The sequence below is a fragment of the Haliotis cracherodii genome, unplaced genomic scaffold (genome assembly GCF_022045235.1).
Source record: "Haliotis cracherodii isolate W230 unplaced genomic scaffold, xgHalCrac1.p SCAF_15, whole genome shotgun sequence".
Lineage (NCBI taxonomy): Eukaryota > Metazoa > Mollusca > Gastropoda > Lepetellida > Haliotidae > Haliotis > Haliotis cracherodii.
Genome location: NW_027266270.1, coordinates 18,013,382 through 18,027,997, shown reverse-complemented (window position 1 = coordinate 18,027,997; position 14,616 = coordinate 18,013,382). Strand labels below are relative to the sequence as shown.

General features: G+C 42.7%; 1 protein-coding gene across 1 annotated transcript; it reads left to right on the top strand.

Annotated features, from left to right (window-relative positions):
* Nucleotides 1–1,749: 1,749 nt before the first annotated feature.
* On the top strand, nucleotides 1,750–12,512 carry LOC139461881 (trans-1,2-dihydrobenzene-1,2-diol dehydrogenase-like). The gene is made up of 8 exons (XM_071243363.1): nucleotides 1,750–1,824; nucleotides 2,129–2,237; nucleotides 4,037–4,148; nucleotides 6,113–6,276; nucleotides 9,632–9,881; nucleotides 10,323–10,450; nucleotides 11,149–11,302; nucleotides 12,190–12,512. Exons 2-8 carry the CDS (start codon nucleotides 2,148–2,150, stop codon nucleotides 12,300–12,302), a joined length of 1,011 nt encoding a protein of 336 aa, XP_071099464.1. The 5' UTR covers nucleotides 1,750–1,824; nucleotides 2,129–2,147; the 3' UTR covers nucleotides 12,303–12,512.
* The last annotated feature ends 2,104 nt before the right edge of the window (nucleotides 12,513–14,616 follow it).

Sequence of the window (14,616 nt, the reverse complement as noted above, 5' to 3'; positions counted from 1 at the left end):
GACATATACAAGGAAATTACATTCTTTGAGGTGACGGACCCCTGAAAATCCGGATACAGAATTGCGTCTGTGCTTGTCGTGAGAAGCAACTAAGGGGATCGGGTGGTCAGGCTTGCTGACTTGGTTGATGCATGTCATCGTATCCCAACTGCGTACTTTGATGCTCATGACGTTAATCACTTGATTGTTTGGTCTAGACTTGATTATTTATAGACCGCCGTCATATAGCTGGAATATTGCTAAGTGCGGCGTTAAAAAACATACAAACACATTGCTCTGAGCAATATTTCACTTATATCACAGCGTGTGAGCAATAATGTGGAAGAAAGTGATGAAGGTGTTTTGCCTCGTACTTTTTTGGTGCAATTCACGAGCGTTGGTATGAGGCTGAAGCCTAGAGTGCGGGGTTAAGTAACAAACAAACAAATCTTTGAGGAGACGACAACCTACATCTTCCCGAGGCAAGGGAGTTAACTGACTATAAAAGTCCAGTTTCCACCCGTGCCGAACTAGGCTGGAATTCCTGGGCTCGACCGTAGCGCCACCAGTGGTTATTACGAGTTATGTCCCTTCTAAGCCTTAAAAGACTTGGAAATTATCTGTTGACAACGAGTTGGCGGTACACATGCTTTGCAAATCCTGCAATCGACAGAAATCTGCACGACATTTTACAAACCGGATTTCGATTTCGGTGTCGCGATTTTGATTGGACTATGCTTAGACTCGTTAACCCAGCCAAAATGTAAGTCCATAATACCAGCCTAGTTCGGCAAGGGTGGAAACTGGACTTTTATAGTCAGTTAACTCCCTTGCCTCAGGAAGATGACAACCTGCAGCATAGCTTAACTCTTGGGACAAACTCACTTCATATGGGGCTTACAAACCAACGATCATAATCAGAGATTCAAGCCCACGATCAGTGAATACTGGTACGACTAAGGGACACAACTCTGCATGGCGAATTAAGTCGTCGCAGCCATTCGGGCACCAATAACATAAAAGCGAGTGAGTTGTGGTTAACGTCCATGTCTCGGCTGTCAGCTCAGTTTCGGAGGTAAGCCTTAAGCGACGCAGGTCTCAGACGTTTATCACTTTGGTGAAATGGTGAAACCCCGAGCATGAAACTTTGAAACATAATCGGACCGAAGCGGGATTCGAAACCACTATCATAGGTTTCTGGCTTGTCCAAAAGGACGCAGCTCTGCACAACGAATTGTGGTGTCAGTAAATACTGGGCCACCCGTACCCCTGTTGACCCCTAAGGCATCTGTTCTGTATGGTATGACTTACATTGAACTGCAACCTAACTTGAAGACGAAATGTCAATCATACACACACACATACATATATATATATATATATATATATATATATATATATATACATCTCACGTGTGAGACATATCGTTTTGGTAACAACCCGTGTCTCTCTACGGTAAACACTATCAAATGAACTTACTTACGACTGTGACATTGATCTGAGATAAATGATATGCGAATAAATAAGAACGTCCTTGACCCATTGATGCTCCCATCCTGTTGCATTAACGGTACACGTATAATCAGCCAACATGCCGTTGTCTTCGTGTCCTAAGCGTGTGTGACTTACATCGGACACTGATGTTGACTGCGTTTTGGCGCTGCTGTAGGGCTCTGTTTATTGTGTTTTCAGTAGATCCTCTCGTTGACATATTTAAAACAGTGAATAGGTTCATCTCGCATGAACGCACTAAGATAACGTCAACCAGTTGAAAAGGACGGGAAGTGACCTCTTGCGCACTTTCAAAGTTTTGTGATGTAGTCGGCCCTGTGCATAAAGAGTGAGGTAGGCAATCGTTTCTTATAGAATTACACTTGATATAATATTAATGTTTACATTAATTACACATAATTCGATAGAGGTTGCCACAGCAGTGTCACACGGGAGCTAGGCTAATTCTTGCATAATTATAATTCAAAGGGTGCGTATTTGGTTTCATGTATAGTATTGCATTGAATATGCATTCACTCAGTTAAAAACCAGGATCGAAAGTGAAGAATGATCAAACCACTCATTCACTCGCACCCTACCACCTACGTTGCTATTTTTTTCCCGTTGCGACAAGTCATTGCTTGGTTTGTCTCTTCAGATTCATCATAAAGTTTGCCATGGCAACCAGGTGGGGAATATTCAGCGCTGGGAAAATATCCGGGGATTTCACTGCAGGCCTACTTAGTCAGAGCTCGGATGAGCATCAGGTGAGTATGTGGGTGAGTGAGTGAGTGTGTGTGTGTGTGTGTGTGTGTGTGTGAGAGAGAGAGAGAGAGAGTATGTGTGTGTGTGTGAGAGTTAGTGGGTGATTGTGTGTGTGTGTGTGGGGGGGGGGGGGGTGAGAGTTAGTGGGTGATTGTGTGTGTGTGAGTATGTGTGTGTGTGTGTGTGTGTGTGTGTGTGTGTGTGTGTGTGTGTGTGTGTGTGAGAGAGTTAGTGGGTGATTATGTGTGTGTGTGTGTGTGAGAGTTAGTGGGTGATTGTGTGTGTGTGTGTGTGTGTGTGTGAGAGAGAGTTAGTGGGTGATTGTGTGTGTGTGTGTGAGTATGTGTGTGTGTGTGTGTGAGAGAGAGAGAGTTAGTGGATGATTGTGTGTGTGTGTGTGAGTGTGTGTGTGTGAGAGTTAGTGGGTGATTGTGTGTCTGTGGGTGGGTGGGGGGGGTGATTGTGTGTGTGTGTGTGTGTGTGTGTGTGTGTGTGAGTGAGTTAGTGGGTGTGTGTGTGTGTGGGGGGGGTGATTGTGTGTGTGTGTGTGTGTGTGAGTGGGTGGGTGATTGTGTGTGTGTGTGTGTGAGTTAGTGGGTGATTGTGTGTGTGTGTGTGGGTGGGTGGGTGTGTGTGTGTGTGTGTGTGTGTGTGTGTGTGTGTGTGTGTGTGTGTGTGTGTGTGTGTGTGAGTTAGTGGGTGATTGTGTGTGTGTGGGTGTGTGTGTGGGTGGGTGGGTAGGTGATTGTGTGTGGGTGTGAGTGGGTGGGTGATTGTGTGTGTGTGGGTGTGTGTGTGTGTGTGGGTGGGTGGGTGGGTGATTGTGTGTGGGTGTGAGTGGGTGGGTGATTGTGTGGGTGTGTGTGTGTGTGTGTGTGTGGGTGGGTGATTGTATGTGGGTGTGAGTGGGTGGGTGATTGTGTGTGTGTGTGTGGGTGGGTGGGTGATTGTATGTGTGTGGGTGGGTGATTGTGTGTGTGTGTGTGTGTGTGTGTGTGTGTGTGGGTGATTGTGTGTGTGTGTGTGTGTGTGTGAGTGAGTGTGTGTGTGTGAGTTAGTGGGTGATTGTGTGTGTGAGTGTGTGTGTGTGTGTGAGTTAGTGGGTGATTGTGTGTGTGTGTGGGGGGGGGGGGGTGATTGTGTGTGTGTGTGTGAGTGGGTGGGTGATTGTGTGTGTGTGTGTGTGTGTGTGTGTGTGTGTGTGTGTGTGTGTGTGTGTGTGTGTGTGAGTTAGTGGGTGATTGTGTGTGGGTGGGTGGGTGGGTGATTGTGTGTGTGTGTGTGAGTGTGTGTGTGTGTGTGAGTTAGTGGGTGATTGTGTGTGTGTGTGGGTGGGTGATTGGGGGTGTTTCACAAACACACCCAATGAGTGAGTGATTAGGTGGGATATGTGAGTGAGTGAATAGAAGAGAAACAAACCAGGAAGTGAATGAATCGGATGAATGAGTGATGTAGGGGTGTTTTGTGGACAGGTGAGAATGTGATTGGGTCAGTTATGGAAGTGAAGGGAGACTCGCCCAGATTAATATTCCAGATTTGCCTTGATTCGCATTCGCTTTGTTTGTTTCACTAACTAGTAATAGGTTACGCCTAAATATCAACTCGCCCGAACAAAACAAAATACAAATCAAATTTCTTTCGTTTTACAAACTGTGAAAATTACCGTTTCATCAATACTTCTACTAGAACGACTCAAATCTATGAAAATTTAAATGGAAGTAAAAACAATAATATAACACTAAGAACATGGCCACAGTTTTAGTAGCCGTTGACTATACATGAATGTATTGCTTTATTCCAGGTATTAGCTATAGCAGCAAGATCACAAGAGAAGGCCCAGGCATTTGCAGACAGGTTTGGCATCAAAACAGCATACGGCAGTTACAACGAGTTGGTTCAAAATCCAGATATTGGTACATAAATTCCGTATTATGATATATAAATGCTTTGTATTTCATACACAACACCCGTGTGCGAGATACGCTTAAGTGATATTATTACACGCGGAAAGCGCACGTAAAATCTCCGATTTCAACAACTACCCAACACTGAAAGTTAATCTGGAAAAAACCTTTTCGATGACAGGTGAAGACACATTACATACATTTGTCGTGTCATTATCCGCACTATTTAAGAAATCAAGACCTATGTTTTCAGGACATGGGTAAAATAACCCTGATAAACAGGCTCCGTGTTACATTTGGATTGTTCTCGTTCACGCCTGTCATGTACTTTGATGACTTGCTAGTACGACACTCTGTCACTGTTCTTACCGTGATGACGAAGATTCATAAAAGTTAATGTTAGTGAACGCGTAAAAGAAGGTGACCATGGTTAGACAGGACATATGAATTGACATACATGTCGATCGTCCTTCAATTCTGCATCTGGTTTGAGAAGAGATTTACCGTTAGTTGTGATATCTTGACCCCCGCGCTTATCGGTATATTATCTTCCCGAGGCAAGTGACTTAATAAACCTATTCATTGGGATCGCTTTAAAGTAAGAGACTTCTTTCTATAGGCATTAAAACCTATAGGGTTTAATCGGGTTAAATCTTATAAACTGGGACGTTGTAACGTCCCTGGGATTTTATATAATATCCCAGGGATTTTATTAATATAACTTCCGTTCAGATTGTAACATGTAATGAAAATGTAAAATCAAATGACAAACGTTTTCTTCATATTCCCGAGGATAGAACTCGCAACACTCATATCTGTAGCCCAGTGAGTGTACCACGAGGCTAAAGAGGTGTTGATAAGCCTCTCTGGTTTTTAGAATGTCCTTTTAAAAATCAGTACGCCAGCAACAGATATTTTACGCGCGTTTCCTAAGGTTCATGGAAAGTATGTTCGAAAGTATGTTCGAATGTTGATAAATGTTGTTTTAAGTTTCTTTTTCGGTTTATAAGCATGGAAAAACACTTTCCCTCGGTTTTGGTAGACAGAGCATGCCCTGGGAAGAGTGAAAAAGCAAGGGGCCGAAGCCCCCCGCGGTTTTTCCCTCTCCCCAGGGCATGCTCTGTCTACCAAAACCGAGGGAAAGTGTTTTCTCCAATACGTAAAAGTCGAGTTTTATGATTTGGCTGGACTAACGAGTCCATGCACATGCCATTCAAAATCGCGGAACGAACTAAACATGGATTTCAACATGCAGATTTCGATCGACTGCAAGATTTAAAAAACATGTGTATCGTTAACCGGGGGTCGACAGATATTTTCCAAATGTTTTCATGTTTTTAATCAAGGTGCTCAAATGATTTGATGCACTTCGTTAGATAAGGCCCGTTATATTACAATACAGATCTTGATTATCGATCAAATCGTCTTGACTGGGCGAGGCCATTTTGTTGCAAATGCAAGTGATGTGACAGGTGGAATCTGATATTGTCAGTCGAAGGGATACAGAAGCAAGGGGAGGGGTCCAACGTATCTCAATCCTGTCGTCCGGGTGGGAGTGACGGTTGGGCCACGAAATTCCAGTCGAGTTCGACAAGGGTGGAGACTTGACTTTGGTTGTCAGTCAACTCCCTTGCCTAGGGAAGATGGTATTTTGAGGTTGAAATCACGACGTAATTTGAACACTAATGATCAGACTACTGTTAAAATCTTTGAGAAAATACCTTGTCTTAAAGGGTGTTATTGGTGTAATATTATTCATATCTACCGCAAAATGTCACCCATAATCACCACTGACAGCAAACATCAGTCAGAATGTCGATGTAGACATAGAGTTATGTTGCCTGTATTCCAGACGACGTCAAACTTAACATCTGAAACATAAAACTGAATTTAGCGCCATCAAATCTACAGGCTTGTGATCTCTAAGAAAGGAAGTGAAAAAGTAATTACAAAGTTATATTGTGTTATTCCAGATATCGTGTACATCGGTTCGATTCACCCAGAACATCACAAACTGAGTGTTCTGTGTCTGAATGCTGGGAAACATGTTGTGTGTGAGAAACCCGTTACCATGACAGTGGCGGCCGCCAAGGAAGTGTTCGCCCTCGCCAAAGAGAAGAAGCTCTTCTTCATGGAGGTAAAATAAAACATGGCGTCTCTGTATCTGCAACGATATGTCGTTTCCAAGCTCGTTTACAATACGACACAACCTGATGTAATAGATTACAACCTGATCCGATTCAACAGAGCCTTATCCAAAACAACACATCTTTATCTAATACCAATCAAATTGATCAAATATATCCCAACGCAGTCAAATACAACCCAAAGTTATCAAATACAGTGTAAGCCAAAACAACACGAGGCAATCTAATACACCGCAACGCAACGCAACGCAATACAATACCACACAACACAACATAACGCAATCCATTACAACACAAATCAATCTAACACAACACAACGCAATCTAATACAACATAACGCAATCCAATACAACACAACACAATCTAATACAACACAACATAATCTAATACAACACAACGCAGTCTTACACAACACACCGCAATCGAAAACAAGACAACGCAATCAAATCCTTCCGGTGTAATCCAACACAAGACAACGCAATCCAATACAACACAACGCAATCTAATACAACACAACTTAATCTAATGCCATCCATCGTTATCCATTACAACACAGTGCAATCCAATACAGCACAACGCAATCCAATACAGCACAACGCAATACAATACAACACAACGCAACCCAATACAACACAACGCAATCTAATACCATCCAGCGCAATCCAACACAATTCAACGCAATCCAATACAAAACAACGCAATCCAATAAAACACAAGGCAATCTAATACAAAACAACGCAATCCATTATAACACAAGGCAATCTTATACCATCCAGTGTAATCCAGTACACCACAATGCAATACAACACAACGCAATCCAATACAACACAGCGCAATTCAATATAACACAAGGCAATCTAATACAACACAACGCAATCCAATACAACACAACGCAATCTTATACCATCCAGTGTAATCCAGTACACCACAATGCAATACAACACAACGCAATCCAATACAACACAGCGCAATTCAATATAACACAAGGCAATCTAATACAACACAACGCAATCCAATACAGCTCAACGCAATCTAATACTATCCAGTGTAATCCAGTACAACACAACGCAATCTAAAACAACACAACGCAATCCAATACAACACAGCGCAATTCAATATAACACCAGGCAATCCAATACAACACAACGCAATCTAATACAACACAAATTAATCCAGTGCTATCCAGCGTAATCCAATACAACACAATGCAATCCAATACAGCACAACGCAGTCTAATACCATCCAGTTTAATCCAGTACAACACAATGCAATACAAGACAACGCAATCCAATACAACACAGCGCAATTCAATATAACACCAGGCAATCCAATACAACACAACGCAATCAAATACAACACAAATTAATCCAATGCTATTCAGCGTAATCCAATGCAACACAACGCAATCCAATACAGCACAACGCAATCTAATACTATCCAGTGTAATCCTGTACAACACAACGCAATCTAATACAACACAACGCAATCCAATACAACACAGAGCAATTCAATATAACACAAGGCAATCCAATACAACACAACGCAATCCAATACAGCTCAAGGCAATCTAATACTATCCAGTGTAATCCAGTACAACACAACGCAATCTAAAACAACACAACGCAATCCAATACAACACAGCGCAATTCAATATAACACAAGGCAATCCAATACAACACAACGCAATCCAATACAACACAACGCAATCTAATACAACACAACGCAATCAAAAACAACCCAGTGTAATCCAGTAGAACACGACTTAATCTAGTACCATTCAGCGTAATCCAATACAATCTACACAATCGAACGCAGTCTACATTTGGCAGTTATTCCTGGGAAGGATGTCATTTGAAAATTTGGGAATAAACACCCATCAGACACGTGAACGTTTTGAAATGAGCATTCATTCCATGTTCTCCGTCTTGTGCCCATTGTTGTCACTTTTGCGTCTATGTTGTTCAGTTTAAGGTGTTCATGGATGTTCATCTATCAGACGGGCATATGCATCTCGGCAACGATGTCATGAAATAGTGGATGTTAGCCTGATCAATATGAACTAAAACAATTTTCATACGAAACCGAGACATTTAGGAAGGAATGTTTTCTTGCAACTACAAGATATGGTTATAGGGTGATAGGGTAACGAACGTATGTAGATTTTTCAAGAAATATTATTTTTTTTAAGAAAAATGTTTTATCAAAGCGTTTTGAAAATTGTTCTTCATATGTTATAGATTTCAACTTCATATATTAAAGATTTCAGTTTGTATCTAAATTTGTTGAGATGGGCTTAGGTCCAGGGTTATTGGCCTATATTATACAACTTAAAAGTTATATATTTCCTGATACTGACTGTTTGGTCTTGAACCAGGTATTTGGGTCCATGGTTATTGGCCTCTATTACACCATCTTAAGGTTACACACTGACTGCTTGTTCTTGAACCAGAGATTTAGGTCCATGGTTATTGGACTCTATAACACCATCTTAAGGTTACACACTGACTGCTTGTTCTTGAACCAGGTATTTGGGTCCATGGTTATTGGCCTCTATTACACCATCTTAAGGTTAAACACTGACTGCTTGTTCTTGAACCAGAGATTTAGGTCCATGGTTATTGGACTCTATAACACCATCTTAAGGTTACACACTGACTGCTTGTTCTTGAACCAGGGATTTGGGTCCATGGTTATTGGCCTCTATAACACCATCTTAAGGTTACACACTGACTGCTTGTTCTTGAACCAGAGATTTAGGTCCATGGTTATTGGACTCTATAACACCATCTTAAGGTTACACACTGACTGCTTGTTCTTGAACCAGGGATTAGGGTCCATGGTTATTGGCCTCTATTACACCATCTTAAGGTTAAACACTGACTGCTTGTTCTTGAACCAGGGATTTGGGTCCATGGTTATTGGCCTATATTACACCATCTTAAGGTTACACACTGACTGTTTGGTCTTGAACCAGGTATTTGGGTCCATGGTTATTGGCCTCTATTACACCATCTTGAGGTTACACGCGGGCACGGGGGGCCCAGTCGTCTAAGGCGCCGCGATTCGCTGTGCAGAGTCGCGTCCCTTGGGCACGCCAGAAACTTATGATTGTGGGTTCGAATCACGGTTCGCCCCGATTATGTTTCTAGGTTTGTCAGCACCATACCCGTGTTCGTGGGTTTCACTGAAGTGGTAAACGTCTGAGACCTGCATCGCTTGGGGCTTTCCTCCCACATTAAGCTGACACGCCGCGATATAACTGGAATACTGTTAAAAGTGGGGTTAAACCCAACTCACTCACTCACTCACTTTAGGTTACACACTGACTGCTTGTTCTTGAACCAGGGTTTCTGGTCCAGGATGTTCCCAGTGTACCATCAGATCCGCCGAGAACTGGACTCCGGCAGCCTCGGTGATATCAAGGTGGTGACGGCAAAGTTCTGTGTCGACAACTTCAGCGTCGACAGGATGAACCAGAAGGCACAGGGGGGTGGGGGCATCCTCGACCTCGGTTGTTACACCGTCCAGTTTGCCGACTTTGTCTTCGGCGAAAAGCCAGAGAAAGTTAGCGTTGAGGGCACACTATCGGAAAATGGTATGACAGAAGTAACATCTTGTAAATGGTTGCTGATGTAATAATCAGTGTGATACTCGTCGTGCTGTAAATGAAACGTTAAATGTAACTCGCTCTATATAACACCAACAGCAACAATAATAATAATAATAATAATAATAATATATGTAGCAGATTATTATGGTGAACTTGATGACGACGATGAGTATGATGTTGATGACGACGATGCTTCCGATGGTTGTTAAACTGCTTTTAGTGTTGTTGTTGTCATCATCATCATCACCATCATCATCATTATCATCACCATCATCATCATCATGCATGAGACACATTCTCCATGTGTGAGCATAGCTGATGTTATGATTACCATCATTATCATCTTGAGACACACGGGTGGGCAATGGATCCGAGATCATCATGATCATCATTATCATTATGGTTAGTATGATATAAATTCCCCAGGGGTGGACACCGGAGCTGCCATCACACTCCGCTTTAGTGGAGGCCGGATCGCCAGCCTGGTGTACAACATCACAACCTCTCACGAAGACAATGCAGCCACCATCCTGGGCACAAAGGGAAGTATCAGGGTGAGTGAGGCGTCAGGTCGGAGACTAACGTGCTGTGCCACGATTAACAGGTTAACCGGAGTCTCTTGGAGTGTTGCTGATCATGACCGTGTTTTCAGTTTTGAAACCCTATGTCATACCATTTAATTCAATTGTAAACGGTGCCCTTTAATTGAAAGCTGTACATACAAACGAAATGAGCTGGAAGACATTATAAAAAAACAACCTCATTACCAGAAGACAAATTGATTCAGCGTATCTAGATGTATCGGGTGCGTATATCAGCGAACTATTTCTTGTTCAGTCCCCGCTGTATTCCGCGGCAAAACAATCTAAACTCATTTTTTGTGAATTCTGCACCCATATTTTGATAATTCTGCATACAATTCTGCACACAATTCTGCATACAATTCTGCATACAATTCTGCATACAATTCTGCAAACGTTAAAGCTGCTCTTTTCTGACCACTGGCAGACATTTTTATGATAGATAAATTGCAGATACTGCAGATAAATTCAAAATTCTGTTCGAGTTTCGCACAAAATGTGATTTTCAGCAAGATTCCTACATTTTCTCACCAAGTGGGCATTTCTGCAAACGTTTGGGGTCTGCTTGTTGCAAGCTATGACATGATACATATGTACAATGAATACCAACGCCTAGCCTAATACGTTACTCTACAACATCTCAAATGCTTTCATTTATCTTTTCTTCAAAGGTCCAACCAAACTTTTGGGCCCCAACAGAAATGACTTCACCGATGGGTACATTCAATTTCTCCCTCCCGAAAGGCAAATTCCCCACATTTTACGGTGCGCAGAGTCACGGATTTCAATATGAACAGCGGTGTGTCAGAGAATGTCTGCAGAAAGGTACGCCTAAAATGTATAAACATTACATCCGACTTGTCAGCTTCTTATAGATAGGACATGAACAGGTATTGTTGGCGCCAGACAGAATCGCAAGATGTCAAAGCATAATGTGCTGATATTGGTTTCAGAGCTGCACGGCGCTGATGTTTATTTAGTTAATGATGCATTCGTAAAATGTGTTCTGTGAATGAGTAAGTAAGTTAGTTTTAACGCTTCTTTCAACAGCATGTCAGTTATATAACAGCGAATCGACTTAATTTGGGAGTAAATCCCGAAGCGAACGTGAGTTCGAATTCCATATTAGTCATGATTATGATCCTTGTTTTTTTAGCACTATGCCCAAGGGTTCCACTAAGGTGCCAGATTGTCCTTTAACCGTGACAGAATCTTACGATCGTGGGGTCGAATTCAAATTTCACCTTATTAAAAGTATCAGTTTGTCGGTAGCATATTCGTGGTAACGTTTTTCACCATAGTTTTAATCATCGAAGACCTCAATCACTTCGGGATATCCCCCACCACACACACACCAAGCTGAAATGCCTCATGACTGAAAACTACCCGTGAAGATTCCGGGTGAGAATAGGTCTTCAGCAACCCATACTTGCCGTAAAAGGTGACTATGCTTGTCCTAAAAGGCGACTAACGGGATCGGGTGGTCAGGCTCGCTGACTTGGTTGATGCATGTCATCGTATCCCAATTGCGTGGATCGATGCTCATGATGTCAGTCACTGGATTGTCTGGTCCACACTAGATAATTTCACAAACCGCCGTCATATAGCTGTAATATTGCGGCGTTAAACAACAAACAAACAAACAAACATGACTAAAAACAACTTTTCAATGAAGCCACCACTTAACTAACGTTCAGTGTTTCTATTCCCAGGCCTGTTGGAGTGTCCCCTGATGACTCATGAAAGCAGCCTTAACATCATGGGAGTGATCGAGACTGTGCTCAACGAACTTGGCGTCAAATACGATTTCCCGCACACTGTTTAAGTTGTCCCTTTTTGGCAACCCGTTCATATCCGAAACAGAAGTAAAGAGAACACGAGCATGGAGTAGAAATGTGGGAAGCGTGCCTACAATCTACTAGATAACGCATGATCGGCTTCAAACAGAAACGACGACGATCATGAAACTTTGACTTCCACTGGAAGACGCAGTTAAAGATATCACGGCGGGATTGTCTGATATTGTTACTTCATATAATAAACATATAGTGTGTATTTTTGTGTGTGATTGTTTTACTTTTACTATTTTTCTTTGGTATATTCTGATTGGCAGGGGGCGGTCGGGTAGTCTAGTGGTTAAAGCGTTCGCTCGTCACGCCGAAGACCTGGGTTCGATTCCCGACGTGGGTACAATGTGTGAAGCCCATTTCTGGTGTCCCCCGCCGTGATATTGATGGAATATTGCTAAAAGCGGCGTAAAACCATACTCACTCACTCACTCACTCACTCTGATTGGCAGATGGCAGTGGATATTATGTCACATTGCAATGTTACCTATATTACGTTACTCAGTTCTGCAAATTCGGATTTTACTATTTATTTACTATTTCTAAGTCCGTGTCTTATGTTTTGGTTTGGTTTGGTTTGTTGTTTAACGCCGCACACAGCAATATTCCAGCTAAATAATCGAGTCTTGACCAGACAATCCAGTGATTAATATCACGAGCATCGATCCACGCAATTGGGATCGATGACATGCATCAACCAAGTCAGCGAGCCTAACCACCCGATCCCGTTAGTCGCCTCTTACGACAAGCATGCGTTGCTGAAGACCTATTCTACCCCGGATCTTCACGGATCCTTAAGTTAATAAGGCTAACATAAGTGTGGTGTAATTGTCAGGTTTCCTCATTCGTGCTACCTCACCCCTTTATGCGATAAAATAAAGTTATCAATGATGTTTTCGAAAAATGTCATATATAAGGCCTCCCTAATAATCTCAATCTCAAGAAAGCGAGAATGCGACAGTGTCCCCTACAGTATTCCATACATAAGTGAAACTCTATACTCTCCAAAGTAACTTGAGACTATTAGAAAATAACAGATGATCTCAGAAATGCAAAGAGGTATCGAGTGATGGTAATAGATGGATTAGGAAAAAAGAAGGACTAGTTGTAACTTGACATACAACATGCTGTCGGAGTATTGTAAGGGTGCAAAGTGAGTGAGTGAGTTGGGTTTTACGCCGCTTTTAACAGTATTCCAGTTATATCACGGCGTGTCAGCTTAATGTGGGAGGAAAGCCCGAAGTGATGCAGGTCTCAGACGTTTACCACTTCGGTGAAACCCACGAGCACGGGTATGGTGCTGACAAACCTAGAAACATAATCGGGTCGAACCGGGATTCGAACCCACAATCATAGGTTTCTGGCGTGCCCAAGGGACGCAACTCTGCACAGCGAATCGCGGCGCCTTAGACAACTTGGCCACCCGTGTCCCCGTAAGGGTGCAAAGAAAGACGACAGGGGTTGTGAAGTAAAACAAGTAAAGTAGATCAACAATGGGCCATGCCCCCACCATTGGACAAATATTCATGTATAAGGCATGGAAATGTCCGATTCAATTTCCCCAAGACAATTTGTGGAAGTTCTGCCCACTCCTATTGCATAGCCAGGCCCAGCATAACGTAGCGTATGCTCTCGTACGTCGACGTACATACCTCTCGATCAAATCCCAGGCGTTACGATACATGCATGGTGGTCCTGGGCGTCAACGTCTTGACAAAACCTGGACCCGCATGGCGCGCAAACGGCACAGCTACCGGCGCCAGTGTGTTGTCTCGGTAGTACTGTACAGTGACCCTTCTATGTACTATATGCAAGGACGTTCTGGCAGCCATAGTAATCTCCCCAGCCCCGACCAACCACCCATATCATTACCGCAGTGTCTGCCAGGTTGCCTTACATTGACGATCCCATGACGTTCGTTAAGACGGATGAGGACATGCCTACTCCTATCCAGAAGGTCCATAATCAACTCAACTCATAACATTCCACGAGACCATAGGCGATTCCTCCAGTTTACACGCTCTTAACTCCTTTGACGTCTGGCAAGAATGTGTCGATTTGTTAACTGTTGCACAGCACATGGCCGTCGAGCATATATAGCTGACGATTTTTATTCTGGTCAGTTACTTGAACTCCGCTGGTTTGGGGCAAGTGAACAGCAATGAGATTGACTGTTTGGGATCAATTTTGTAAAGACTTCTTTCCGATTAATAGTCCTGGGCCCACTTGCACGAAGCGATCTTATCGCTACGACTATTGTAAGCCTATGTTAAAGTATGGGAGTTACGAACA

Coding starts and splice junctions, on each gene's coding strand:
- LOC139461881 (XM_071243363.1), top strand. CDS start 2,148: ATGGCAACCAGGTGGGGAATATTCAGCGCTGGGAAAATATCCGGGGAT. Junction 4,149..6,112: donor GGTTCAAAATCCAGATATTG/GTACATAAATTC, acceptor GTGTTATTCCAG/ATATCGTGTACATCGGTTCG. Junction 9,882..10,322: donor GGGCACACTATCGGAAAATG/GTATGACAGAAG, acceptor TAAATTCCCCAG/GGGTGGACACCGGAGCTGCC.